Source organism: Siniperca chuatsi, linkage group LG9 (genome assembly GCF_020085105.1).
Source record: "Siniperca chuatsi isolate FFG_IHB_CAS linkage group LG9, ASM2008510v1, whole genome shotgun sequence".
Lineage (NCBI taxonomy): Eukaryota > Metazoa > Chordata > Actinopteri > Centrarchiformes > Sinipercidae > Siniperca > Siniperca chuatsi.
In genome coordinates this window covers 30,800,857-30,827,983 of record NC_058050.1, presented here as the reverse complement: position 1 = coordinate 30,827,983, position 27,127 = coordinate 30,800,857, and the positions used below count along the sequence as shown (strand labels likewise).

General features: G+C 42.1%; 2 protein-coding genes across 2 annotated transcripts; one reads left to right on the top strand and one right to left on the bottom strand.

Moving 5' to 3' along the window:
* Positions 1-1,332: 1,332 nt before the first annotated feature.
* On the bottom strand, positions 1,333-7,709 carry cnih4 (cornichon family AMPA receptor auxiliary protein 4). Its single transcript, XM_044206548.1, has 5 exons — positions 7,576-7,709; positions 6,762-6,830; positions 6,379-6,491; positions 5,802-5,942; positions 1,333-5,656 (listed from the first exon to the last, which is right to left on the bottom strand). The coding sequence occupies exons 1-5, from the start codon at positions 7,642-7,644 to the stop codon at positions 5,629-5,631; spliced, it is 420 nt and encodes a 139-aa protein (XP_044062483.1). The 5' UTR covers positions 7,645-7,709; the 3' UTR covers positions 1,333-5,628.
* A 1,304-nt stretch (positions 7,710-9,013) lies between these two features.
* gprc6a (G protein-coupled receptor, class C, group 6, member A) lies at positions 9,014-26,846 on the top strand. Its single transcript, XM_044206550.1, has 6 exons — positions 9,014-9,710; positions 12,113-12,407; positions 15,525-16,328; positions 18,233-18,448; positions 18,756-18,879; positions 24,937-26,846. Exons 1-6 carry the CDS (start codon positions 9,226-9,228, stop codon positions 26,052-26,054), a joined length of 3,042 nt encoding a protein of 1,013 aa, XP_044062485.1. The 5' UTR covers positions 9,014-9,225; the 3' UTR covers positions 26,055-26,846.
* Positions 26,847-27,127: the final 281 nt, after the last annotated feature.

Genomic DNA, 27,127 nt, shown 5'->3' with positions numbered 1-27,127 from the left:
CTGGACTGACGTCCATCAGGAGACACAGACACGCCTCCTGATGAACGATCATGTGACTCTGTAGCTGCTGGAGGCCGAAATAAGCAGCTGTTCTAAAAAGTTCACCATATCAACTTAAAGGTGATGATATGTCAATGTTGTTTTCACAACTTGTTTACGCTGCCCCCAAGTGGCCAAAAAATCAGTTGCAGGTTTAGGATGAGGCAACAAGAGCAGCAGTCTGACCCATGATCAGCAGCACTAATCTAAGTCTGATCATGACTTTCTTTAACAGGCTGCACTCATGATTGTGTGGCTCTTTGGCCTGAGGCGGGACAATTTTATTGCTGCTACACAGCAGGTGAATTAATGTTGCTCATACTATTATATATATAAAATGCCTGTTTCCAAGGAACTTTTCCAGGAACATTCATGTCACTATTAAATTGTTTTCTGGTTACATTGCTCTCGTAACAAAAACTTTAGAAACAACCTTTTTTAGTGCTTGTATTTTACTGTATAGTGTATTTTATCATGTGTTATTGTGAAAACTTAATTGTTTTATAACATAACTGTTTTATAAGCATATGTTATATCTGACACTGACTCTTCAAAGTCTTGGTCTTGATCCAGCCAACTGTGAATAAGCTGGACTTGTGTAGGTTTAAGCCGAAAGACACGAAGAACTGAAACATTTAGATGTGTCACGCCATCAACAGTCAAATCAGGTAAGCTCAGTTATCTGTGCAAGACACTTTTGCTTTTTTCTAAACACACAGACCACTTTCCTCAACAGGGTGCAATAATAAAGTACTAAATTCTTCATTATAAATTTGAAGATTTTTACTAAATTGATTGTCCAGGCCAATGGACATCAAATACAGATAGAGGAGGCTAATGACAATGTATTCTGATCATAATTATATTATTTTGGTGTTTTAAGAAGTTATCACAATTCTTTTAAACCTAAAATGTGTTGGGTTTTGTAGCATTTCACTTGTGTAGTATAAAGCTAGATCGTTTCTTGAGCTTTTTGTTGCTAAATGAAAGAATTTCCAGAAATTGAGCACTTAGATTTGGGGATTGAGGAGAACACAAATAAAGTGACTTCTCCAGTAGTTGACAAAAATGATTAACCTCAATGCGACTGGAGACCGGTGAGAATAAGCTGGCAACGATTCAGGGGTTAAAGCAAAATGAAACTCTTTTAGAGAAGAACACAGTTGAGATAAAACATTTACTTGCATGATGTCAATTCATAACGGTGACTTCACACAGCATACAGCATGTAATCCACTGCTGCAAAGTTACCACTTCGTTAGCCATCATTTGAGGCAAATAAACACAAACAGCTTGTCTTTCATTTTTATTTATGAAACACCACATTTCCCTCAAAAAAGAAACGTAACAGCACGTAACAGTTCAGTGGGAATCAGACATGAAGTTCCCCCACACTGAAGAGAGCAAAGGCTCCAGAATACCTGCACACGTGGCTCACACACACATCATAACACAGAGCAGCTATAATGTCATGATTGCTGAACCAAATACAGAGGAGTGCACACACACATCCATCATCCCTGTGAAAAGCTGACACACCTGCGGATCTACTTTCAAACAGGGAGTGTCAAACTTTAACGTACAGTGTGTGTTCAAAGCAAAAGGCCCTCAGTAAACACGAGTGAGTGCATGAACAATACACTGCCAGAGGACTGGTGTGTGTGTGAGATTGTGTTCACTCTGTGCAGCACCACATCACTGCAACTGACCAATCACACCATCACATTTAGTGGTGTGTGTGATGAATACACACACCACCAGGACTCGGGGTCAGAGTCGGGTCGGGCCGGGTCAGAGTCGGGTCGGGGTCAGAGTCAGAGTCAGAGTCGGGTCGGGTCAGAGTCAGGGTCAGGTCAGGGTCAGGGTCAGGGTCGGGGTCAGAGTCAGAGTCGGGGTCGGGTCGGGTCGGGTCAGGGTCAGAGTCGGGTCGGGTCGGGTCGGGGTCGGGTCGGGTCGGGTCGGGGTCGGGTCGGGGGGGTCAGGTCAGGGTCAGGGTCGGGTCGAGTCGGGTCGGGTCAGAGTCGGGTCGGGTCGGGTCGGGGTCAGAGTCAGGGTCAGAGTCGGGGTCGGGGTCGGGTCAGGCATTTAGCTGTGATGGTTAACGTTAGGGTAAGGGGCTAGGTCGCACATGTCTGTCAGACATGTGCGTGCGTGAGTGTGCGTGAGTGTGCGTGCGTGCGTGCCTGAGTGTGCATGCGTGCGTGCGTGTGTGTGCGCAGCGTGCAGCGTGCAGCGTGGGCTGAGCTGTGGTTGGTTGGTTGGTTGGTTGGTTGGTGATCGGTGATGGAGTGTGATGCTGGAAGTCTGGCAGGTGGTGTATGCATAAAAAGTCTCAGAACAGGATTACTGATCCACCATCTGATGATCACTGGTGTTGTCACAATAACAGAGTTCTCACTCCACTTCAATACCATCACAAGCCTCTGATTAAACATTTCATCTGGAAATCTTTCCATACTTTGACTAAATATGTTATGTAAGCTTAAAATCTATTTTGTTACATGTAAAAAGTGAGAACCTTTTACATGTAAGGTCAGAAAAATGAAGGAGCAGCAACAGAGTTGGACTCGACTTTAGATGAAACCACGCCCAAAAGCCTGACAGCTGCGTTCCCATGGAAACCACGGCCATGTGACAGTAGCTTGGAAAATAGCGCTTTTCAAAGATGACTGAGGTAACTGATCTGTTAGCACATCCATAAACGGTCGTCATGGACTCGTGAACCATCAATATACTGCATGTATCATTTTAAAATGTTAATCAATGAAAGACTGAAGCTCTTTAGCATGTGGTAGAGACAGTCATCGGCTCCTATAAAAAGGTACAAGATGGGTGCAGAGTTTAACCCCAGCCAGTCTATCAAAAACGAGTGGCCGCAGTGGAAAAGCTGTACTTCATCAGACTGAGTTACGGCCCTTCAGCTGAGCTCACTGTAACAGCTAGCTATACAGGCTAAAGCTATTATCACGAAGGAATGCCTCACCTGCCAGTTCTAACTTTCTAAATGATAAGCTAATAAAACAGCTTCTATGCTTGACTCATAGCCATTACTCAGCACCAGACTCCCACTGAACATACAGCTAGCTAACTCATTTTTGTCTCATTTGTAGTCCGATAAACTGTAAATTCATCAAATTCAGTCCCCATATTGCTATTTTCCAAGCTACAGCAGCTGTCATGTCTCGCGTCACCATGGGAACGCCGCCGTCGAGGCTTTCGTCATACAGAAGTGGGCGTGGCTTCATCTATAGGAGGTTGGGAAACGATAGGAAGCAAAAACACAGAACCACAGCACAAAGCCTCCATCCAGCAGCAGGCGACTGGCCACAGAGAAATGATGAACTCCTGAGACGCCGGGGCAACGTGCTGAACCTGGTTAACGCACTTTACACTTACACTTTATCTTTTATGTTTGGTATTTTATTTACTTTTATTCTTTGTTTTTACTGTAAAGCACACTCTGTTTGTGAAAGGTGCTATATAAATAAAGTTAAGTATGCACTGTGCCTGTGTGAGAGGAAATCTCCTGTCAGTAGTCTGTGTTCCATCGTGGAGCGACAAACAAAACACACTAGTCAACCATTTTCACGCCACTGTGAATCCGATTCAACTCATCGTGTGGATTCTGAATGAAAACGTGTGTGACAAGAAATTGCAAATGCCACCATGAAGTATTACTTTACTTGTGGAAGAAACAAGAAAAGGCACAAGTGGGGGAAAAAAAAGGAAAACTGATGACCGAACGGCCAATCAGAAAGCTCCGACTGTCTCTCAATTCAACATGCTGACTGGGCTGACAAGGCATGACTGGAGCGATGGTGTCAGACACTGCAGGTGAGCGCAGGCTGTAGATCAACAGCAGAGTGGCGGCGCTCTCAGTCTGCTTCTTGCTAACCCAACAGCTAAAAGCCTTCATAAACTGCTGGCAGGAGCCGAGCCCGGGGCCGGCCCGGGCACGCGGCCCTCTGCAGCCCTGAGCAGGAAGTGTTACACACACACAAGCTGACAGAGCTCTGTACTGTGCCACCGCTCTAAATGACCAGAACATGCACTCAGTGGCCGCTTTATTAGGTACACCTGCTCGTTAATGCAAATGTCTAATCAGCCAATCGTGTGGCAGCAAGTCAATGCATAAAAGCATGCAGCCATGGTCAAGAGGTTCAACAGTTGTTCAGACCAAACATCAGAATGGGGGAAGTAATGTGATCAAAGTGACTTTGACTTGGAATGGTTGTTGGTGCCAGACAGGGTGGTTTGAGTAGGCCTATATCACAAACTGCTTATCTCCTGGGGTTTTCACACACAGCAGTCTCTAGAGTTTACAGAGATGGTGCCAAAAATAAAAATCATCCAGTGAGTGGCAGCGAAAACACCTTGTTATTGAGAGAGGTCAGAGGACAATGAGCAGACTGGTTCAAGCTGACAGGAAGCATTACCAGGTGTTACAACAGTGCTATGGAGAAGAGCATCTCTGAACGCACAACTCGTCGAACCTTGAAGTTGATCAGCTACAGCAGCAGAAGACCACAGTGGGTTCCTCTCCTGTCAGCTAAGAACAGGAAACTGAGGCTACAGTGGCACAGGCTCACCAAAACTGGACAATAGAAGATTGGTAAAACGATTTCTACTGCCACATGCAGATGGTAGGGTCAGAATTTGATGTAAACATGAATCCATGGATCCATCCTGCCTTGTGTCAATGGTTCAGGCTGGTGGTGGTGGTGCAGTGGTGTGGGGGATACTTTCTTGGCACACATTGGGGCCCTTAATACCAACTGTGGTTTGTTTAAATACAGGCCTCTTGAGCATTTGCAATACGAATGTGAAGTCACAAAAGTGGTCCTGCCTGTGTCCTCCTCCCAGCTTTACCTGCTCCCCTGTGGAAGGTGCTGCTGTCACCAACTACGTAGTGAAACTAAATCAACTACAGAGGCTGAAAAATCTGTCAGAGTCCTGAAAACAAAAGACTTTGAGAAATGGCAAAGCAATAATATTTAGGTGCTCAACATAAGGCTAAAGTGGTACATTACTGGGTGGGGGGCACATCAAGTCAGACTGTGTTTTGAGGTTTGAGGCAATAATGGCATTTTTCCCAATTGGGCTTCGGTGGTAAAGAAAAACGTGTTCCACCTTATATTCAGACAGACAGAACACTGATATTACTCAGTACTATCTGCTCTAGGAAGCCTCTACTCACTCTACTGTCAACATGTCTAATATTTCTTACAGCCACTAGAAGCTGTGTAACTGCTGTTGATTGGTTACTCCCTGTTGTAGCTAGAGATAGAAAAAAAAACTGATTCCCCTTCACAATAAAACACAGCGGCTGTAGGAGATTTTGGTGGTACTGAAGTGTTAAATGGTTAAATATTAACCTTAGTATTATATCAAAGTCAAAACTCTGGGATTCTGACAAGACCGATAACAGTGTGAACCTCAGTAAGACCACAGCGAAAGTAAACTTCTCTCTGCTGTTCTAAGAGATTTTACGCATACGGTACAGGAGCAGGAAGCAGGATGTGAGGGGGAAAACAGCGAACCCTGGAGTTTGGAATTTGGCAGCTGGGGTCAGAGAGCTTGCTGGGTGCTTCAGTCGTTAATCAGAGCCAGGATCATGCTGGAAAAACAGGTAGGAAAGATGTGTGTTAATGCAGTGACCATGTACAAACAGCCACCACTATTATACAGACTGTAAGCTGATTACTGAAGGCCTTGAACATGTCACTAAATGTCAGTGCGTCTGCAGATGCTGTTGCCCTCACCTGTACAAATAAATGAAGAAGCAGAGCAGGTGGTAACCCAGTTTAATCATGGCCTCCTTCATGTGGGACTTGAGCTGACCTCGGTTGTGGATCTCAGTGGGGTCGAACACGCCCATGTTTCCCATCGGAACCTTCACGTACCTGCAGGAACGACAGGGACGAGAGAGTAAACGCACTGCACCAAGGACAGCGAGACACGCCCTGTGTGTTCTTACCTACAGTACAGGGGGGTGATATGGACAAAACTTCCACAGTATATGTAATTGTAAATTGTAGTATCAATATATAACATGATGCCGCATATTTCCTGATCATTCAATTGAGAGACCAGATGGAGATGTCTGTCTTTTGGCTAATCCAGTCAATGAAATACATAAAAAATCTAACATCAGGCATAATAGAAGGCAGTCCCGCTCATTGATTTGCAACATTGCTTTCAATGGTCTAATTCACCCAGAGATATTAAAGGAATAAACTGTAGAGCTACATTTCTATAGTCTATTTTGTCATATTACCTGACTGTACAGAGGAGCATGGCTCACAGCCAATGCAGGAAACAGCGGCGGTATGAGCATACCTGTAAATGTCCCAGGCTGCTACAGGCAGGTTGAGGAGGAAGATGAACCAGTGCATGGAGACCAACATCAGCATAGTGGAGAGACACTGGCCAACCATCTCTGGAATTACCCACTGGAAACACAACATATCAGACAAGCATGAATCAAACATCAAAATAACCAGAATACTAATAAACTCCTCTCAAAACACCAAGAAAAAACACATGAAAATCAGCTTTTGCAATCAAATAGCCATCATTCTATCATATAATACATTAAAACAAGTAACAAGGCACCTCAACTAAGAGGCATCATAAATAAATAAAAAAATAAAGAGTAAGTCTGTAAGGTCAATGTATGGAAATCTCCTCTGACAGTAATAATGCAGACTAACATGACTTACTTTGTTCAGTTTGGAGCAGCAGGCTCTAGCATTAATGTAGTCACATTCTAGATCAGACAGGGTGATAATCTGAGCTTTAAGTCAAGGTGCCCCAAAAACTCCATCGGAGGATATAGGCAGCTGTGTAAACTTTTGTTTAACACAAGACGACCGAAACTAGTTCATCAGATTGTTCTGATTACTACTTTTGTACATTAAGTCTCTTTTTCTTCATTCTGCCAAGAACACAAAGGGAAGCCCATTCTAAAAATGGCCACAACTGTTGTACAGAACTGACATGCTTATTAACAAGTTAATCTAAGACCGTAGTATATTCGTTAGAGACAGTAGTTGGAATAACTAATGTTGTAACGTTAAAACGTAGATACATTTGCTGACTCACAAGGCAACATTAAACAGTCGCATATTTCTGTCTGTCTTCCTCAGAATTGTTCTTTGAACTGTGTGAACCGGAGTCAAATTCCTCCTACGTGCCCACACACTTGGCCAATAAAGCTGATTCTGACTTGGCCCTGTCAGTCCGGCGTGTTTTTCGTCTCCCAGTACGGGTATGTTGGTTTAAAACTTTCCGTTTGGTTTTCCCGTTCCTGTGAGCACACTGTATCATACCGTGACTCTGCTGCTGAAACAGGTTCATCTTAACTTAGTTCACGCTAGCCCGTCACTGACACTTGCAGCAAGGCGGCTAACCGGTTAGCTACTAAGCGCTAATGGACTAATATAAAGAAAGGAATTCGTAAGGGCCTTCGGTCAGCTAACAGACTTGGCGAATATGCTCGACACCCGCCAGAAAACACATAGCCGAAAAGGATACAAAGTAGACCGAGAGGAAAATCAGTGCACAGCAGTCTACCAGTGACAGAATGAACACTGCCGCGTCCATCTTTCTTCTTCCGTCAGTGATTGGTCTTCATTTCCGGCCAGTTCTGGAGCCTGGCATCCTGCGTGGCCCGAGACACGGACAGTTATTCTATTGCAGTACTGCCACCTAGCGGACTGGAGTGGAGCTGATGAGAGCACAGGCACAGCAACTGTACAGAAGAAATCACACACATCATAAAATTACTTTGGAGTAACTAAAGACACTTGTCTTTAAGAAAAACTATTTTTAAAATGGGTCATATGTATAACTTTTAAACTTAAGCTTTAATAATTCAGATGGGGGAATGGGGGTGTTGCAGGGGTGTGGGGAGATTAGAATTTATAGGTTACAAGAAAACAGCAGATTGGGTGAATGGAAATCACAGTCTACAGGGGAAGGGTGTTGTTATTATAGGAGAGTGCATCATATCCACATGCAGAAAAGAATGTTGTCACAAATAATAATTCCAAACTTTTCATAAACCTTTAGTTTTGTTTGAGCGTTCAGTTAGTTAGATACTGCTGTTCCAAGAATGAACTCAACTTAGATTCAACTGTCAGTTGTTTGCTCATGAAGGGGCGCTAAAGCATTACTTTCTCATCTAAAAGCTAAAAGCTCCAGTGGTCTGCATAAGCAAGTGCTGATTGTCTGTGAGGGTTTTTAAAGGGGTATTTCACCGCTGGAAAGACAGTATTTTCATAAAACTGGTGTGTGTATGCTGTAGAAAGACGCAAATATTTTTGAAATTGGTGCGACATGACCCTTTTGCTCAAAAGGTAGAAAACCTACAACTACCAGAATGCACTGGGCCTGTTGCCTTCCAAGACCACTCCCACTCCCAAACAGCCGATCAGAGCTACTAACGTCATGCTCTGATAGCAACAAACCGAGGCAGTCTGTGTGCTTAAAAGCGTGTATTGTATGTTTCTCACTTTTCTGCATATCTCCACCAGAACAACCTTCTTGACCCCCTACCAGTCTGGTTTCAAGGCAGGCCACTAAAGTGAGACTGCCCTCCTTGCTGACGCAGAGAACTCCACACTGCTAGAGCCGTCTCCCTCTCCTCTGTCGTCACCCTGCTGACACTTAAACTGCAGTGTTCTGACCATGTGTGTAGAGAGGTCAGGAAAACCACCCACTCCAACTATAGCATAAAGATAACATACGATCAAAGGGCTGTGTCTGTTAGACTAATGGTCTGTCTGGTTTACACGGAAATTCTCTTCAGATAACCCGCAATGGGATGTGTATCATCACCTCTAGTAGCTGTCTCCATATTCACCAAAAGGGAAATCTTCAGGATTTGACCTAACCAGTGGTTTTGTCATGTGCAGACTGTACTTGCTTCTGTCATTTATCAAGCAAAAACTCCAATCCTTCTCTGGTTGGAGCTTCTCCAGTGTGAGGATTTACTGCTTTTCTCTGTTCTATCATTGTAAACTGGGCTCTTAGAAACTGTGATGGACATTTTCCAACATTTTCACGTTTTAGACTTAACGATAAATCGATCAATTGTAAAAAACAAAAAACAAATCCACATATTAATTCATCGTGAAAACACTCATTAGTTGTATTAGTTACTGTACTGCCATAAAAAGGCTTATGCACAACAATGATGAAACATATGACGAAAGCTGCTTCTGCAGAGCAGTGACTCACCCTGCTGTCACTCATGAAGGAGTGGGCAGGGCTGCAGGGGAGAACATGAGAACAGTAAACTGTGAAGGAGGGAACAAGAGGGAATTTTCTTTTAGCCTAGTGGAGATGCTTAAAAAGGGGAGTATCACTCTGCTGGAGGTGAAGAACCACAGAGAGGCCAGTGGGATAGGGGAGAGAGGTAAAGATAGCTTAGAAACACAGAGGGACAATAGACAAGACAGTAATATGGCCTTGGTTGCTCCTGTAATCTATTTGCACATCACACTTTTCCATATTATTCTGGAAAAAGGACATGCCATTGAAAAGGGTACCAGAGTACTGGGAGCTACAGCCCCAGGAGATATCATCATCGGAGGAATCTTTGCCATTCATGAAGATGTAGACAAAAAGAACAGCTCCTTTGCACCCCACCTACAGCCATGTATCAGGTGAGATTATTCAACCTAATGCAATCAATAATAAATAGTCAATGTTTTTGACTTTCTCACTGCATTTATCCTTTTTGACCCTGACTCTTTTGTGCAGTTACCCAAACTCCCAAAACTTCTCCTTTAGGCGTCAACAAGAAGACTGTTTACTCCAGTGAGTAACCAGGAGACAAAATAACATGATATTCAGTATGCTTTAGTGGTGGAAGAAGTAATCAGAGCCTTTACTAAAATAAAAGTAGTAATAGCACATTTTAAAAATACTCCATAACAAATAAAAGTAAAAGTAAAAGTCCTCCATTCAAAATTCTACAAAAGTAAAAGTATAGAAACCAAATTTATATAAAATTAGTATAATATAGATCACATCTTCTGATCAAACCATGAAGACATTTAAGAGTAAGAGCGGCCGTCTAGTAATCGGAAGGTTCGAGGTTCAATCCCTGGCTCCTCCAGATAGCGTCGAAGTGTCCTTGAGCAAGACACTGAACCCCTAATTGCTCCTGATGAGCAGTTGGCACCTTGCATGGCAAGGCAAAAGCGCTGTATATGCATTTACCATTATTCTAAAAGACACAGGTTGCCAGTGCAAGGATTTGAAAACTGGACTGATGTGGTCTGTCCTCCCGGTCCGGGGTTATATTCTAGCAGCAGTGTTTTATGTACTCGTTGTAAATGTGCAACGGTGTTCCTGGGTACACCGGACAATAGACTATTTGGTAATGCTTTAGATGACGGCCCACAATGTACAGCGTAATTCTTCCCAATTTACGGTGTACCAGTGCAGTACATACTGATACATACATGTAGGTACAAGGGAACAAAATGTGAAGTTAGGGAATAATTAAATTAAATTAAATTTTTCAGGTCAGTTTTATTTATACAGCACCAATTCATAACAGAAGTTATCTCATTGCACTTTTCCTATAGAGCAGGTCTAGACCGTAATCATAGATCCAGACTCTGCAGCTCCGGAGGCAGAAATACCTGCTGAAAGTGACAGAATGAGGGGATATAAGGGGGTAACAATGTTGGAACTTCTAAGAATTTATACTTTACTACATTCTGGCCAAATCAGTACGCATTGCTGGTATAGTAGGCGGTTTCGAATACAGCCTTTGTTATGACAACCTGACATTAACCAAGAAAACATAACCTTGAGCATGTTCTAAATGTCTAGTTGACCAATCAAATTGCTTGGTCGGATCTACTTGTTGTATAATGTAATGTTAACACATGAAGCTAAATAGTTTCTTTAAGTTTGATAATTAGGCCTGTTGTGGGATGATTATGACAGGTTATGTTTTCTTGGTTAATGTCAAGTTGTCATAACAAAGACATCTCAAACAATGCCAACTTTGCATTAAAAGTGACATTATTGACCGAATGACAATTAATGACCACAGTCATAAACTTTCATAAAGACTCTTTCATGTTCACGACAGGTGTCATATCATGGTTATGCACCCACCTTTAAATAAAGTGTTACCGTATTTACTTTGGAACAAACAGAGGTCCAGGGAAAAGAGTATTGTCAGGGACATACTGTAGGCCTATAGCATATATGTCACTGTGTATGTTGTAAAGTAGGTCTACTTATGGGGTACAACATTGTACTAACAGGGGACTTCAGAGGCCCTGTTGTTACACAATTGTTCATTGTACAGTAAGTAGAAACGCTTTTTTATGAACTTCAAACAATTTTTACTTGTATCCAAAACCTAGCAGACCTAATGCCACAGGCAATAGCTATGCAAAACATCTCTATAACTTCCCTTAACAACAGCTCCATGGAAGACAGTCTCAGCTGCCACTCACTTCACCAGCAAACATTGATGGTGGACTCTCGTTCATGACTTGTGTGCAGCTATCAAGGGTGGTCAGGCTCATGTGCCCGTAATATTAGAATAGGAACCCATTAGTTAACAAATGCTTACAGTATAGATTCTTTCTTCTTGAGTTCCTACATTGTTACCCCCTTTTTCTCCAACTTCGCGTCTTGTTTCCTTGTACCAATATTATACTTAATACAATACTTGAGTTAATGTACTTAGTTACATTCCACCACCGATGTTATTCTCTTCAAGATGTCATCTTGCTTTACAAAATGAAACTAGTGGGAAGACAAAATGTTCTCCTTGCATCTACAGTATATAGGTTTGACTAATAATGATGACAACACACAGACGGACTGGGTGTGGGATACTATTTTAGAATAATTCAGTTCTCTTATTTAGAGATTTGAAGGAAAAGAAAAAAAAGAAGAAAGAAAATTATTTTTATTAGTAACTTGATTTTTATTAGAAAGTCATAGTAGTCTTGAAATTGAAATACTTCACTCTCAGTCTATCACATCTGTACTGTATTTATTATTTGATGATGACACTATACTAGTCACACAGGTTTGAAGACAGAGGCCTAGTGAAGGTGCTGGCTATGATCAATGCTATAGAGATGGTGAATAAATCCCCTCTGCTGGCTGATGTTAACATCACTCTGGGCTACCGGATCCTGGACTCCTGCTCCGATGTCAGCACAGCTCTGAGGGCCACAGCAGACTTCACCCAGCAGGCCGACTGCCACGCAGGAAGCAACACCTCCACCTGTGGCCAGCCAGTCATGGCTGTTATAGGGGCCTCTAACTCTGAAACGTCCATCGCTATCGCGAGGCAACTGACTCTCAAGATGATTCCTCAAGTAAGTAGTGAAAAAGGAAAATGCTGTTGACTCAGTGAGGGAGCAGGTAGTCCAGCATCTGTGGCAGGACTGATGGACACAGCGTTGACTGTTACAGGGAACTGAAGCAGCAGAACAGGTTTGCATTGGCAGCTGATAAATGTCAGCTGGACCTTTTATGATCATAAATTGTATGCTGATGCATGACTGACTGTGTAATTACATAACACAGGCTAGGACAGTTTTAAGGTGAGGCACCACAGATGAGCAGGAACATGAACAATTGCATCCTCTCAGACTGGACAGTGAACACAGAAAGAAATACCTCTTGTATTATTGGCACCTTAACATCTGCGTAGGTGTGTAGAATTTTTCATATATAAACAGTTCTCTGACCCTGTGATGAAGTGTACAATTAGGAACTGTACACGTTTATTTTGGTATTAACATATAGACCTATAACATATAGAAAATCTAGATATTCATACAGATACACACATCACTTTTGAATTATTTATAAAAATGAAAAAAATGTCAAACATACTTTGCCATCCTGGCAGCAGAGCCAGATGTTGGTTGTTTGATCGGTCTGTCCATCCAAAACGTTGGTCCAGAGCAACATAAAACCTTTTTTAATTAAAGGTTAACTTTAGTATGCATGTTCATGGTCTTTTGTGGAGGAACCACCATCTGAGCTTGACTTTTAGGAGCAGTATATGTAACAAAATCATCCAAGCTCAAAGGTCCACTACTAGCTTTTAAACACATCTCAAGGTCTTCATTCCGCGAGGGGAGTCTCAGGAGTCACCATGTGATCTATGTATGCAACTTTGGTCATTTACACAAGTGGTCATTTATGTGGGGGAGAAGGAACCCCTGTGCCTGTTCAAAGCTGGCCTCCTTGACCTTTTTCTGGCCGTACACTGTAAAAAGAAAAAAATTATTAAAGCCACAATAACATCATATGACAAACATTCAGCTTCAGGATTGAGTCTTTTTAACTTGTCACCAACAATGAATGACAGTTCATCATCAACAGGTGTGTCAAGTGGCTGCCTTTAATTAGATAGGTATCTTCAGAGTTGCCCTACTGAAAATCTTCTAAGGCCCAACATTAAATCTGATAGGTGCATCAACCAAACCAGAGTATACATACACTCACACATCTATATACATATTACACAAGAAGACATTTGTACAGATATTAACATACATTAGTGAGCCATATACAGTAGGCAATTCGAAAACAACTACGTCTGTCGTTCACTACAGTTAAATAATCATGGCAACCGTCATGAGTCATTGTAGTATAAGACAAATCACAGTATGGAGTAAGTGCAAATGATCCACAAGTTGTTACAGGAAAGGGGACAGGTCAAATATGTCATAGCAAGAAAAGCACACATGTAATTAATAACCTTAATAAAGACTGCGTTCCACTTGGGTGTCCCACTTTCAGTGCTCTGATATTGTGGCTGCTGGCTCAGTGACGTGGCTTTTTGGGATACTTCAATGGAACTGACCACTATTATTAATGTAAGATAGTACTTTAAATATCAGCATTTTCAGGTGGACAACCACCTTTGAGCCTTTTTTTCATGTTTGGTTAATGGTCCCTGATCCCAGGGTGGTGCTCCATAATTATGAATCCATATTAATAATTGTATTTATTAATATTCATAAATATATTTGATCTTTTTGGTAATAACCAAACCTGCCCTACCTGAATCCCAACGTTAGTAACATTTGTACCCTTCCATGTCAAAATGTCTGCTTTGAAAAAGGTCTTTTGATTTAATTTTTTTATTTGAATGTGTCACCCTCAGGACAAACTTTACATTTTAGCCTCTGCTTTTATGATCTAACAAAATTCAATTAAATTCAAAATATTTTTGTCTCTCAAGGGGAAATTTGAGGCAAGCGAGCTTGTAAACGGTACACAGTTTCAGCACACAAGGATTAATGGCAGTGGCCAGTCCAACACCACAAAGGCACGTATTATGTCAAAAAATGTCAAAAGGTGCAAGTGCAGACTATACACAGGGTAAACTGACCTTCTATTTGTTTTACATACAGACAATCTAAAACGCATTCCCGATGGCATCAGCTTAAAGTAGTCATATAGGACATGTGTGGGGTCGTTAAAATCTTCGGTCCAACTGTTTTGCATCATGGGCTGTATCAGTGTTTACAGGTGCCGAAAACCAAATAATGGCATGAAGACTGCAGAATTGTATTTTAGGAGAAAAATGTACCAGCATGACCAGAACTGAGTTTGTGATGTGTACTGTATGAATTTGTGCCAAACGTTGTGCTGCAGTTCATAATACATGGGTTCGACACTTAAAACATACAAACACAGTCACAAAGAGTTTATCAGAGGTTGTAAGTTGCAACTCAAGAGAGATGTCATGTCAGCAGCGATGGTAAATGGACTGCATTTATATAGACTAGTGCCTTTCTAGTCTTCCGACCACTCCAAGCACTTCACCCCATTCACACACTGATGGCAGAGGCTGCCATGCACGGTGCATCAGCTCATCAGAAAGAAACTCATCATTCACACACACTCACACACAGGACACGCAATTTGGGGTTCAGTATCTTTCCCAAGGACACGTGCGGGTTTGGGGAAGCTGGGGATCGAACTGCAGCTCTTCCAATTACTGGACGACCCACTCTACCACTAAACCATAGATGAGATGTGATGTGATCATTTCTGGCAGATCCAGGGTCAGTTTTCCATAATACATTATTGACATAGTTAGCATACAATGAATAATCAGGCTGATAATTGTTGCACATCTGGCAAAACTGGGCCGTAAACATTGCAGCTTTTTGTGTCCACTAGTGGGCTTTGGACTGTTGGACATGTTTTTAAAATTCTTTTTTGGGCATTTTGCCTATATTGGACAGTGACAGCTAGAGACAAGAAAGGACATGCAGCCAAGGGCCCCGGTTGGAATCGAACCCAGGCCACTGCAGTAAGGACTCAGTCTTAAGGGTTTATGACTCATAATTGGCGCCTTAACCCTTAGGCCATCAGGTTCCCCTGTTTTCATGGTTTTTATGTGCTTGGCCATTCAACTGGAAATGACACATCTACGAAAATAACATCATTGCTTTACTTTTCTCCAGATCAGTTATTCATCAACCGCTGTCATTCTGAGTGATAAGAGCCGCTTCCCTGCCTTCATGAGGACCATTCCTAGTGACGAACATCAGACAGCTGCCATGGTCAGTCTGCTCAGTGCCTTCGGCTGGAACTGGGTGGGAATAGTTTCCACAGATGGAAATTACGGCCAATCAGCCCTTGACCAATTTGTGTCCCAGGCTTCTGAAAATGGGATCTGTGTGTCCTTCAAATCAATCCTACCTCAATCTGTAACCGGTCAGGAAGTCTTCTCCGCTATCAAGCAGACTGCTAAAACCATCTACAAGAATCCCAAGGTACAGGTGATCGTGTCATTTGCCAAGCCGACTCACATGATGTACCTTTACCAGGAGCTTAAGAATCAGACGCTGACAGCAGGACAGAACATGGAGTCAATGAGAAGAGTCTGGGTGGCCAGTGACAGCTGGTCCTCCTCCACCTCTGTGAAAGGAAACTTAACTCTGGAGGACATAGGACACGTTGTGGGCTTCACCTTCAAAAGTGGAGACCTGTTATCATTCAGTGAGTACCTGAGCAGGCTGGAGGCAGCTGGGCATGACTACACGGGGAATAACTCCTTCATGCAGGAGTTCTACATGCAGCTAAATGCTAGTAAAGTTTCTGGAGACACTGAGCTAGTGTCTAAAGCTGTGAACACCCTCAGAGAACACACTGACACTGACACTATCTTCAGTGTTGAGATGGCTGTGAGCGCTATTGCTCAGGCTGTGGCGTCTATCTGCAGGAGCAGAGACTGCAAAACACCAGGCACAGTGCAACCCTGGGAGGTATTCACATACATGATTGTTTGTTTGTGTATTTGTATGCTCTTGTGTTGTATTTATAAGGTCCACATGGGGTAATTTTAGGGTGTGGATTAAGGTTTAGGGTTACAGGCAGCTAGGATTAGGGGTAAGGTTAGATTCAGATAACAGCTGAGGGTTAGGTTTTGGCTGTTCATTTTGACAGATCATTGTCACATTAAATATGATTCCTTGGTATACTTACCATAAACACATTGAGACAATTGGCAGCCTCTTTCTCACACCTGTGGAACTATTGGAACAAGTGTTTTTCTATATTGAGACCACATTTCCCACAAAACCTGTTACTATCCACCACAGTTATACTGTGTAAAGCAGCAGACCCTGCAGCTATCTTGAGTTCATTACCTATTTCAAAACGCTAAGATGTTAAGAATTGCTCATAAAAATACTCAGGTTACAGGGTCATGACAATTCTTGTTTTTGCTGACCTCCAGTTGTTTAATTTCTCACCTTGTTGTGGTGATGTACAGGTGTACTCTGACACACCCATCAGTGACGCTGGGTGTGGTACAACCCAGTATCACAGCAGTTGATGAAATAGTCACAAAATTGCATCTATAGATTTGCGTGCATGGACATGAATTTCTTTTGTGACACCAAGCATGACTTTCAAAGGACGAATGGAGTTTAAAGGAGGATTTCGGGGTGGATGGACGATTCAAACACAAGACTTTCACACAGGAGACTGGGGTTCATTTCACGTGTGAAACCAATAGTCAATTATTGCACATTTTAGAAAACACATGCAAATGTCGTGTTTTCTGAAATGTAATTTTCTATTCTTCAGTTTCATTCTGTTTCCTGTTTTACATATTTGTTTTCCACTGTTCTGTTTCTCCAGTACTTCCAAATGCCAAAAAATGTTTTTTGTTTATTCAGAGATAATTGGAGTGTCTTAGAGGAAATGCAGCTTAAGGCACTTCCAAACTGGTTTCACCTAAAGATCTTCACTGGTCCAAACTTTTCGACCCAATCAAAACAGACCTGTGGAAAACCTACTTGAAGTACATAAAGTTGATTTTCAAAAAGAGACCCAATCCTAAAGGGACCCCAGGACAGTCAGATGCAGTCTGAAAGGATGAGTAGACCTGATCCAAAAGGCCATGGCCCTTAACAGTCCCAAATAGAGAGAGAACATCAAAACTTTTTGACACCAATTTTTAAATGGAAAAAAGCAGCAATACATGCCATTTTACCTGCACTTCATAGTTAACAATCTCTGTCTGCCTCAAAAACACAATTTATCTTATGATGTTAGTCCTTTTCCATGAACAATACTAGGACCCTGAAAATAAAGCAGCTACATGGAATTGAGCCATCATTCATTTGATCATTTACACTTGTGCTTTTCCTACTGGCAATACAACAAGACTGTACCTGACCCAATTAGACTGAGTATACTTAAATTTGGACCAGGCCTGGCTTGAGTCCAAGGTCGGGTCTCTGTTACTATATGAGATTAACAAGGTCAGAATAATTTTCATTCCTTTCACCACCTAAAATAGCTAAAACTGTGTTTCCTCTGGAGGAACAGCTCCTTCTTCCTGTTGTGTGCTGTAAAGTAATCCTGCAGACTGAGCCAAAACAATGCCCACATCTTCTCAGTGACGGCCTTGTTTGTTTATAATAATTACTGTGTCAAAATCATTGTGGTAATAATCTATCGATGATGAATATGCAGCTATGCAGCACTGTAAGGTTAAGCTAGAGGATGGGTACTGAATGCAAATAACAGATGGTCTTCTCAAGTATAGTCATGCATACAGCAAATACAAAAGAGTACAGTAGTGTCCCTGTAAATAGTGTGGTTTAACAGACTTATCCAAGGTACTGACTTGATAAATGAAATGCCTCATGTCCTGTAGGTGCTGAAAGCTCTGTGCATGCAGGAGTTTAAACTTAGAGAAAAGAGCTATAGGTTTGACAGCAGAGGAGACATCAACCTGGGCTACGATGTGACAATGTGGAGGTCAGGTGAAGGGAACATCCATGTCCATGATGTTGTGGCTGAGTACCACCCACACAACAACAACTTCACCCACACCAACTACAGCACCACCCAACAGTTCAAGGAGCTGAAGGTAGGCCCTCATTCTGCTGCCTTTATGTTATTTTGTAGACACACACAGAGACCCACACACACATACTGCGGTGTGTGTTTACTGAAAACATTCAGACCATTAAAGCTGACTTAAGGAATACTAAAAATAGGACCTCGGTTTAAATACACAGTATATCCAGTAAGAGTCTTCTTAAAAGAATAAGTTGTGTAGAATGCAGTAAAATACAATACATTTAATTTAAAAACACTACAAGAAAAATAAGCCACAAACTATAAAATAGAGTAATGAATGGTCTATAATCATGGTCTCTCCCTGCTTTCCTCAGCACATCATCTCAAAATGCTCCAATAGCTGCATCCCTGGAGAGTTCAAGAAAACAGCTGAGGGTCAACACACTTGTTGTTATGAGTGCATCAACTGTACTGAGAACTACTACTCTAATAACACAGGCAAGACACTCCCCTCCATACACACACTGGATGTCACTGTCACTGGATGCCTTTACATGCACAATGACTAATAGCCATGCTCTGGTTAAGAGTCTGAGTCAGACTCATTAGTTGATGTGAACTCCATTTTTAAGGTGTGTTTTATGTGATCAAATAACTAACTCTTTGTACTTACATAGACAGAAACCCAGGTGTGATCACACTCTAGGTGCAATGAGGAAGGACTGTGATCCAATCACAATCTAAATAAAAGTAAATGGTTGGTCCTCTCAAGCCACTCAGCTCCTTTTGACCAAGGAACAGGCACCAAAATCAGGAGCTAAAAGTCCCTTTGTGCATTCCTGTTTGTGTTTCCAACTAACTCACTAACTTAAAAAGTGACATCCTTGTGACAAAGTTTCATCCTTGATGAGACAACAGCACAGTCGCAGTGCTGTTCTATGTAGTCTGCTATTGCGTGACTGTGATGTCTGAAGGGATGTTGCAAAGGAGACAAGGAGAGGTGGAGAGAGACTGAAAACAGACTAAAAGTGTGTCTCCAAAGTAGACGATCAGGGTGTTTATTGGTTATTAATTCCTGCTTTGGCATTTAACTGCATTGAATCAAGGGGTTCAGTATCTTTCCCAAGGACACGTGCGGGTTTGGGGAAGCTGGGGATCGAACTGCAGCTCTTCCAATTACTGGACGACCCACTCTACCACTAAACCATAGATGAGATGTGATGTGATCATTTCTGGCAGATCCAGGGTCAGTTTTCCATAATACATTATTGACATAGTTAGCATACAATGAATAATCAGGCTGATAATTGTTGCACATCTGGCAAAACTGGGCCGTAAACATTGCAGCTTTTTGTGTCCACTAGTGGGCTTTGGACTGTTGGACATGTTTTTAAAATTCTTTTTTGGGCATTTTGCCTATATTGGACAGTGACAGCTAGAGACAAGAAAGGACATGCAGCCAAGGGCCCCGGGTTGGAATCGAACCCAGGCCACTGCAGTAAGGACTCAGTCTTAAGGGTTTATGACTCATAATTGGCGCCTTAACCCTTAGGCCATCAGGTTCCCCTGTTTTCATGGTTTTTATGTGCTTGGCCATTCAACTGGAAATGACACATCTACGAAAATAACATCATTGCTTTACTTTTCTCCAGATCAGTTATTCATCAACCGCTGTCATTCTGAGTGATAAGAGCCGCTTCCCTGCCTTCATGAGGACCATTCCTAGTGACGAACATCAGACAGCTGCCATGGTCAGTCTGCTCAGTGCCTTCGGCTGGAACTGGGTGGGAATAGTTTCCACAGATGGAAATTACGGCCAATCAGCCCTTGACCAATTTGTGTCCCAGGCTTCTGAAAATGGGATCTGTGTGTCCTTCAAATCAATCCTACCTCAATCTGTAACCGGTCAGGAAGTCTTCTCCGCTATCAAGCAGACTGCTAAAACCATCTACAAGAATCCCAAGGTACAGGTGATCGTGTCATTTGCCAAGCCGACTCACATGATGTACCTTTACCAGGAGCTTAAGAATCAGACGCTGACAGCAGGACAGAACATGGAGTCAATGAGAAGAGTCTGGGTGGCCAGTGACAGCTGGTCCTCCTCCACCTCTGTGAAAGGAAACTTAACTCTGGAGGACATAGGACACGTTGTGGGCTTCACCTTCAAAAGTGGAGACCTGTTATCATTCAGTGAGTACCTGAGCAGGCTGGAGGCAGCTGGGCATGACTACACGGGAATAACTCCTTCATGCAGGAGTTCTACATGCAGCTAAATGCTAGTAAAGTTTCTGGAGACACTGAGCTAGTGTCTAAAGCTGTGAACACCCTCAGAGAACACACTGACACTGACACTATCTTCAGTGTTGAGATGGCTGTGAGCGCTATTGCTCAGGCTGTGGCGTCTATCTGCAGGAGCAGAGACTGCAAAACACCAGGCACAGTGCAACCCTGGGAGGTATTCACATACATGATTGTTTGTTTGTGTATTTGTATGCTCTTGTGTTGTATTTATAAGGTCCACATGGGGTAATTTTAGGGTGTGGATTAAGGTTTAGGGTTACAGGCAGCTAGGATTAGGGGTAAGGTTAGATTCAGATAACAGCTGAGGGTTAGGTTTTGGCTGTTCATTTTGACAGATCATTGTCACATTAAATATGATTCCTTGGTATACTTACCATAAACACATTGAGACAATTGGCAGCCTCTTTCTCACACCTGTGGAACTATTGGAACAAGTGTTTTTCTATATTGAGACCACATTTCCCACAAAACCTGTTACTATCCACCACAGTTATACTGTGTAAAGCAGCAGACCCTGCAGCTATCTTGAGTTCATTACCTATTTCAAAACGCTAAGATGTTAAGAATTGCTCATAAAAATACTCAGGTTACAGGGTCATGACAATTCTTGTTTTTGCTGACCTCCAGTTGTTTAATTTCTCACCTTGTTGTGGTGATGTACAGGTGTACTCTGACACACCCATCAGTGACGCTGGGTGTGGTACAACCCAGTATCACAGCAGTTGATGAAATAGTCACAAAATTGCATCTATAGATTTGCGTGCATGGACATGAATTTCTTTTGTGACACCAAGCATGACTTTCAAAGGACGAATGGAGTTTAAAGGAGGATTTCGGGGGTGGATGGACGATTCAAACACAAGACTTTCACACAGGAGACTGGGGTTCATTTCACGTGTGAAACCAATAGTCAATTATTGCACATTTTAGAAAACACATGCAAATGTCGTGTTTTCTGAAATGTAATTTTCTATTCTTCAGTTTCATTCTGTTTCCTGTTTTACATATTTGTTTTCCACTGTTCTGTTTCTCCAGTACTTCCAAATGCCAAAAAATGTTTTTTGTTTATTCAGAGATAATTGGAGTGTCTTAGAGGAAATGCAGCTTAAGGCACTTCCAAACTGGTTTCACCTAAAGATCTTCACTGGTCCAAACTTTTCGACCCAATCAAAACAGACCTGTGGAAAACCTACTTGAAGTACATAAAGTTGATTTTCAAAAAAAGAGACCCAATCCTAAAGGGACCCCAGGACAGTCAGATGCAGTCTGAAAGGATGAGTAGACCTGATCCAAAAGGCCATGGCCCTTAACAGTCCCAAATAGAGAGAGAACATCAAAACTTTTTGACACCAATTTTTTAAATGGAAAAAAGCAGCAATACATGCCATTTTACCTGCACTTCATAGTTAACAATCTCTGTCTGCCTCAAAAAACACAATTTATCTTATGATGTTAGTCCTTTTTCCATGAACAATACTAGGACCCTGAAAATAAAGCAGCTACATGGAATTGAGCCATCATTCATTTGATCATTTACACTTGTGCTTTTCCTACTGGCAATACAACAAGACTGTACCTGACCCAATTAGACTGAGTATACTTAAATTTGGACCAGGCCTGGCTTGAGTCCAAGGTCGGGTCTCTGTTACTATATGAGATTAACAAGGTCAGAATAATTTTCATTCCTTTCACCACCTAAAATAGCTAAAACTGTGTTTCCTCTGGAGGAACAGCTCCTTCTTCCTGTTGTGTGCTGTAAAGTAATCCTGCAGACTGAGCCAAAACAATGCCCACATCTTCTCAGTGACGGCCTTGTTTGTTTATAATAATTACTGTGTCAAAATCATTGTGGTAATAATCTATCGATGATGAATATGCAGCTATGCAGCACTGTAAGGTTAAGCTAGAGGATGGGTACTGAATGCAAATAACAGATGGTCTTCTCAAGTATAGTCATGCATACAGCAAATACAAAAGAGTACAGTAGTGTCCCTGTAAATAGTGTGGTTTAACAGACTTATCCAAGGTACTGACTTGATAAATGAAATGCCTCATGTCCTGTAGGTGCTGAAAGCTCTGTGCATGCAGGAGTTTAAACTTAGAGAAAAGAGCTATAGGTTTGACAGCAGAGGAGACATCAACCTGGGCTACGATGTGACAATGTGGAGGTCAGGTGAAGGGAACATCCATGTCCATGATGTTGTGGCTGAGTACCACCCACACAACAACAACTTCACCCACACCAACTACAGCACCACCCAACAGTTCAAGGAGCTGAAGGTAGGCCCTCATTCTGCTGCCTTTATGTTATTTTGTAGACACACACAGAGACCCACACACACATACTGCGGTGTGTGTTTACTGAAAACATTCAGACCATTAAAGCTGACTTAAGGAATACTAAAAATAGGACCTCGGTTTAAATACACAGTATATCCAGTAAGAGTCTTCTTAAAAAGAATAAGTTGTGTAGAATGCAGTAAAATACAATACATTTAATTTAAAAACACTACAAGAAAAATAAGCCACAAACTATAAAATAGAGTAATGAATGGTCTATAATCATGGTCTCTCCCTGCTTTCCTCAGCACATCATCTCAAAATGCTCCAATAGCTGCATCCCTGGAGAGTTCAAGAAAACAGCTGAGGGTCAACACACTTGTTGTTATGAGTGCATCAACTGTACTGAGAACTACTACTCTAATAACACAGGCAAGACACTCCCCCCATACACACACTGGATGTCACTGTCACTGGATGCCTTTACATGCACAATGACTAATAGCCATGCTCTGGTTAAGAGTCTGAGTCAGACTCATTAGTTGATGTGAACTCCATTTTTAAGGTGTGTTTTATGTGATCAAATAACTAACTCTTTGTACTTACATAGACAGAAACCCAGGTGTGATCACACTCTAGGTGCAATGAGGAAGGACTGTGATCCAATCACAATCTAAATAAAAGTAAATGGTTGGTCCTCTCAAGCCACTCAGCTCCTTTTTGACCAAGGAACAGGCACCAAAATCAGGAGCTAAAAGTCCCTTTTGTGCATTCCTGTTTGTGTTTCCAACTAACTCACTAACTTAAAAAAGTGACATCCTTGTGACAAAGTTTCATCCTTGATGAGACAACAGCACAGTCGCAGTGCTGTTCTATGTAGTCTGCTATTGCGTGACTGTGATGTCTGAAGGGATGTTGCAAAGGAGACAAGGAGAGGTGGAGAGAGACTGAAAACAGACTAAAAGTGTGTCTCCAAAGTAGACGATCAGGGGAGTGTTTATTGGTTATTAATTCCTGCTTTGGCATTTAACTGCATTGAATCAAACAGCCATAAAGTTAAGTTTTGTTTCTTGTTTTGCCTCTCTCTCGCTTGCTTGCTTCTTGTTTGCAAACACTTCATCTCTTCATCTGGCGCTTTTTAGAGAAACTTTCCTTGTCCACATAGCTGCCAGGATCCGCATGACTGAACATATCTCTGACCACATCTGGGTATGCAGACACCCAATGTAGTATAAACAGAATCACTGGTGTGAACACTGTCCATATCCACGTCTGAGTATATCCAGCCCTTTAATGTGTGAATGACGTTGTAGCAGTCTGGAGGCTTGTGTTGTGTGTCAGCATTACACTGCACTACAACAAACTCCAGGATGTCAGGTTCAGTCCTTTCTTTCAGGGGGCACGAACTCAAAAGAAAAAAGTTACTGTGGTGAATAGCTAAATGTCAACTCGTCTCTACCTCCCGGATACACAGATACACATCATCCTCTGCCTGTTACATGGATATTTAAGCTATTTAATATGGAGTTGAATCAGTATCAGCCTGCCCTACTGTAGTTTTCTGTGAAGATTGTCAGCCATTCAGGTGCTAAAAATTTTGCTACTGATGTTCCTTCCTTAATAACTCTCACATGACTGTCATGTGACACTAACAACTCAAATGTGACCTCACAATCCTCGTCTCACACCAACATGTGAATGATCCAAGAAGGTTTGAAAGCGTGAGAACTTCCCACTAGTTGGTGGAAATGATAAAGCCTCTTGATGAGAAACGAAACATCTTCAAAACTAGAACAATCAATCGAGTTGCCTTCGACCTCTAGCTTCCCTGGTTATTCTCATCCAGTAATGATTCTTGTGTTGACTCAAAACTAGGTTAGGCTTGAAATTCTCTGTGAACAGAGTCAAATCTTTGTAAGCCTTTGAGTGATAGTTTTATTCTGTACCTGGGTTTGTGCTCCTTCATCCCTGCAGATATGGACCAGTGCCTGAGCTGTGACACAAACACAGAGTGGTCTCCTAAGGGCAGCTCCAGCTGCATCCCCAAAGCCCTGCTCTTCTTCTCCTGGCAGGACGGCTTCGCTGTGGTGCTCCTGACCTTTTCTGTCCTGGGCATCCTCCTGGTACTACTGGTGTCAGCTCTGTTTCTACATCAGCGTGACACTCCTGTAGTGAAGGCTGCTGGCGGGCCACTGAGCCAGGCCATCCTGTTCTCTCTGGTCATCAGTTACATCAGTGCCATGCTGTTTGTAGGCCGGCCCAACAGTTTCCAGTGTAAGGCTCGACAGGTGCTCTTTGGCATCAGCTTCACTCTGTGTGTCTCCTGCATCCTGGTCAGGACCCTGCAGATCCTGCTAGCCTTCCAGTTTGATCCTGAGCTGCAGGAGGTTCTGCGGAGGCTCTACCAGCCTTACGTCATTGTCAGCATCTGTGTGGCCTTACAGGCAGCTATCTGCATCTGCTGGCTGGTCCTCAAAAGCCCATTTGATAACATCATCAGTTATCCAACCACTCTGCTGGAGGACTGTAATGAGGGCTCATATTTGGCCTTTGGGGTGATGTTGGGCTACATAGCTGTCCTGGTTTTTATGTGTTTCATCTGCGCATTCAAAGGACGCCAACTGCCACAGCAGTACAATGAGGCAAAGTTCATCACCTTCAGCATGCTGCTCTACCTCATCTCCTGGCTGCTCTTCGTTCCTGTCTACGTCACCACTGCAGGAGTGTACCTGCCAGCTGTGGAGATGGTGGTCATTCTCATCTCCAACTACGCCATCCTCAGCTGTCATTTCTTCCCAAAGTGTTATATAATTCTTTTTAAGAAAAAACAAAACACCAAGAGTGCTTTCAGGAAGAATCTGTATGAATACTCCAGCAAAACCACAGATTCTGTCTCTGTGTCTGAGAGTTCAGTGTCAGAACGACAGTCCAGCGGTCATCACTTCATCATCAGTGCTTCACCCCTCTCTGTACCTGCAGCCAATCCTCTCGAACCCGCGGTGGTGACAAACTGCAGAGACGGGACTAGCTGCACAAGTTTGCGCAGCGGTTCAATCACACGACACTGCCTCAGAAGAAGCACCAGCATATAAATATCATTATTTAAAATGGGTTGTCAGAAATGACTTATATTGAATTGTACATTTTATTATAAAGATGATACATTTTAGAAGATCTGAGCCTCTTTTTCTGTGTTTTCAGAAGTAAGAAGCCAGAAGTATTTTCTGCTAATGTTCCATTTGTATTTATACAATGGATATCCAAAAAAAAAACAAGCCCAAATTTACTTACACTGGGAAGTCATGGCAACCCTAACCAGAAACTACAACAGCGGAATCGTGATCCTTTAATCCTTTAATTGGTGCATTTCAGCAAATCAGAGTGGCTTTGACTTTGACAGATTTCACAAAAGATATCTGGGAGAATCCCATCATTATGAAAATAACCACTAAAAAGAGAGTATAATAAGGACATAATTCAAAGTCCCTGTGGCAATTCCATTTTCAAATTAGAAATTAATTCAGCTTTATTGTCTATCATGGTGGAAATTTGTCTTTAGCACACCAAAACATAAAAGCAGAACAGAAACATGTAAGATATACAATAAATATGGTAAAACACAGTCAGAGTATAAAACACAAGTCACTAGTGAAAAATAGAAATGCAACACATTAAACAAAACATAATACATTAAAACATAAAATAAAATACTTCTGCAGCAAGATTTTTTGTATTTAAATGCTGATTGCACTTGGAATAATATAAAGTGTCTCATAGTGAGGGAATAAAGGATGAGAAGTTTCTGTCAGGATGTCCATAACTTCACTTCAATTCAATTAAATTTTATTTATTTAAATTTTATTTATTTGCACAATGCAAATACCACCTAGAATTTTTTAAATAGTAGAAATGTAATTGTAGTGTTAATATTAATAAATTAATAATAATATGAATGACAGCTATAGGGATGGTAATGACAGTATTAGTAACAGAGCCGATAACAACAACTGTAGTAGCAGTTGTCGAGCAGGAACACGGGGCAGCAGGTGGCCCACAACCACAGATCCAGACTCTGCAGCTCCGGAGGCAGAAATACCTGCTGGAAGCGACAGAAGGAGAGAGGAGAGAAACGGGAAAGCACAGAACTATCAGAGAGAGAAGATGT